This window comes from Rhea americana, unplaced genomic scaffold (genome assembly GCF_003343005.1).
Source record: "Rhea americana isolate MKP2758 unplaced genomic scaffold, rheAme1 scaffold_548, whole genome shotgun sequence".
In the NCBI taxonomy this organism is placed as follows: Eukaryota; Metazoa; Chordata; class Aves; order Rheiformes; family Rheidae; genus Rhea; species Rhea americana.
In genome coordinates this window covers 1-2,196 of record NW_028186699.1, presented here as the reverse complement: position 1 = coordinate 2,196, position 2,196 = coordinate 1, and the positions used below count along the sequence as shown (strand labels likewise).

Here is a 2,196-nt window from a genome sequence, read left to right as displayed (position 1 = left end):
ACCGCCGCTGCGCGGCTCGCTCCGGGGCGCTGCCCCACGGCTGCTCCCGGGGGTGGGTTCCCGGGGCACCCGGAGGTGCCCTCAGCCCCAAGCCGTCGCCTCTGCCGGGAGCCTCCTGGATCCGCCAGCCGCTGCCGCGCCGGGGACGGGGGACTCCCACGGGTGCCCGCGGCGCCGCTGAGCGGCCGCGCTGCCCTCTGCCCCGCAGGTTCAAGATCTCCAAGATCATCGTGGTGGGAGACCTCTCGGTGGGGAAGACCTGCCTCATCAACCGGTAACGGCGGGCACCGGGGGCGGGGGGGGTCGAGTCCGATGCCGGTTGCCCCCCTCATGGCACCGGGTGGCCGAGCACCCCCCCAGGCCGGGGGGCCCCACCCCCCGCGCCGCGGTGGGGGGCTGACGCCTGGCCCCCCGCCCCCAGCTTTTGCAAGGACACCTTCGACAAGAACTACAAGGCCACCATCGGGGTGGATTTCGAGATGGAGCGGTTCGAGGTGCTGGGCGTCCCCTTCAGCCTGCAGCTGTGAGTAGCAGCCAGCCCGAGGCGCCCGCGCCGCCGCCGCGGCCCCCGCCGACCGCCTGCCCTCTGCCCCCAGGTGGGACACGGCCGGCCAGGAGCGCTTCAAGTGCATCGCCTCCACCTACTACCGGGGCGCCCAAGGTGAGGCGCCCGCCGCCGCGGCCCCGCCGCCTCCCCGCCGGCCCCCGTCTCACCTCTTCTCCTCCCCCAGCCATCGTCATCGTCTTCGACGTCAACGACGTGGCCTCACTGGAGCACACGCGGTAGGTGCTGCGGGGCGTCGGGGCCGGGAGCGGGCGGGGGGCGGGCTGGGGCTGGCGAGCGGGTCCGAGCGAGGCGGTGGCGCGGGGCTGCACGCCGGCGGTGACGGTGGCTCCCGCAGGCAGTGGCTTGCTGACGCCCTCAAGGAGAACGACCCGTCCAACGTCATCCTCTTCTTGGTGGGCTCCAAGAAGGACCTGAGTGTGAGTGTGTCCCCCCCCGTCCCGGGTGCCATGGGGCTGTGCTGGTGCCCTCCCCGCAGCTGGGCCAGTGCCACCGGTGGCCCCGGGTGTCCCCCCACCCCACAGTGCCGCCCCTCGCCCCTCCGCAGACGCCGGCACAGTACAGCCTCATGGAGAAGGACGCCCTCAAGGTGGCCCAGGAGATGCAGGCGGAGTATTGGGCCGTCTCCTCCCTCACCGGTGGGTCCCCGGGGGCTGAGCGGGCTTGGGGGGGCGGACCCGGGGCCCGGTGCCCGGGGTGGGGAGCAGGGGGACGTTCACGCGTCTCGTCCCGCTGGGCAGGGGAGAACGTGCGGGACTTCTTCTTCCGGGTGGCCGCGCTGACCTTCGAGAGCAGCGTGCTGGCCGAGCTGGAGCGCACCGGCGCCCGCAAGATCGGCGACACCGTGCGTGAGTACCGCCGCGGCCCACGCCGCCCCGGCCCGGCCCCCGCCCCGTCGCCGACCCGGCCCTGCCTCCGCCAGGCATCGGCGGCCCCGAGAGCGACCTGTACCTGACGGCGCCGCGCAAGAAGCCCAAGTGCTGCCAGTGAGGAGCCGCCCCGCGGCCCGTGGCACCCGGATCTCTCTACCAAAGAGCCGCGGCACCGTCGTCGCGGCCTGGCCGGCGCCTCCTGCCCCGACGGGACGTCCCTTCCGCGCTCCTGCCTCCGCCGCCCCGGCGAAGCGGCTCCCTCCCGGCTCCGGGCAAGCCGGGAGGGCTCCAGCGGATGCCTCCTGAGATGCCTCCTTGCTCCGGCTCGGCCGCCTCCAGCCGGGGCGCCCCGGCGGTGCCGGCCGGCTTCCTTAGCTATGCAACTCCATGAATCCTTAGCAGGAGCTCCAATCTTTCATAATAAAATGTTTTTTTTACACTTTTTAAAAAAGAAAAGACCAGGAGCGTTGGGGCTCTCCCTGCTGCTTCCCGGTGGCTCCGTGGCCCCGGAGCTGGCGGCCACCGGCGGGAGGGAAGCGGCATCGCCGTCGCTGCCGGCGAGGGCTCGCTGGCGTCTCGCTTTGCTGCGCGCTGCAGCTGGTGGCGGCACCGGGGCGCAGAGCGCTCAGGGCCAGGCGAGCTGGTGGCRGTCGAAGCGGGGCTGCAGGTGCGGCGGGACGCAGTGCGCGCACTTGTAGCGCTGCCGGATCCACCGCCCGCCCTCACTGTCCTCGATGCAGACGGCGGCGACGCCTGCGG

The 2,196-nt window shown here is 73.2% G+C and overlaps 1 protein-coding gene across 1 annotated transcript; it reads left to right on the top strand.

The window, feature by feature from the left end:
- Positions 1 to 50: 50 nt before the first annotated feature.
- On the top strand, positions 51 to 1,901 carry RAB34 (RAB34, member RAS oncogene family; the record flags this gene model as incomplete). The annotated part of the gene is made up of 8 exons (XM_085318647.1): positions 51 to 274; positions 422 to 523; positions 597 to 661; positions 732 to 783; positions 903 to 984; positions 1,113 to 1,203; positions 1,306 to 1,413; positions 1,488 to 1,901. Coding segments are annotated over 8 exons (792 nt in total), but the record flags the coding sequence as incomplete, so codon positions are not given.
- Positions 1,902 to 2,196: the final 295 nt, after the last annotated feature.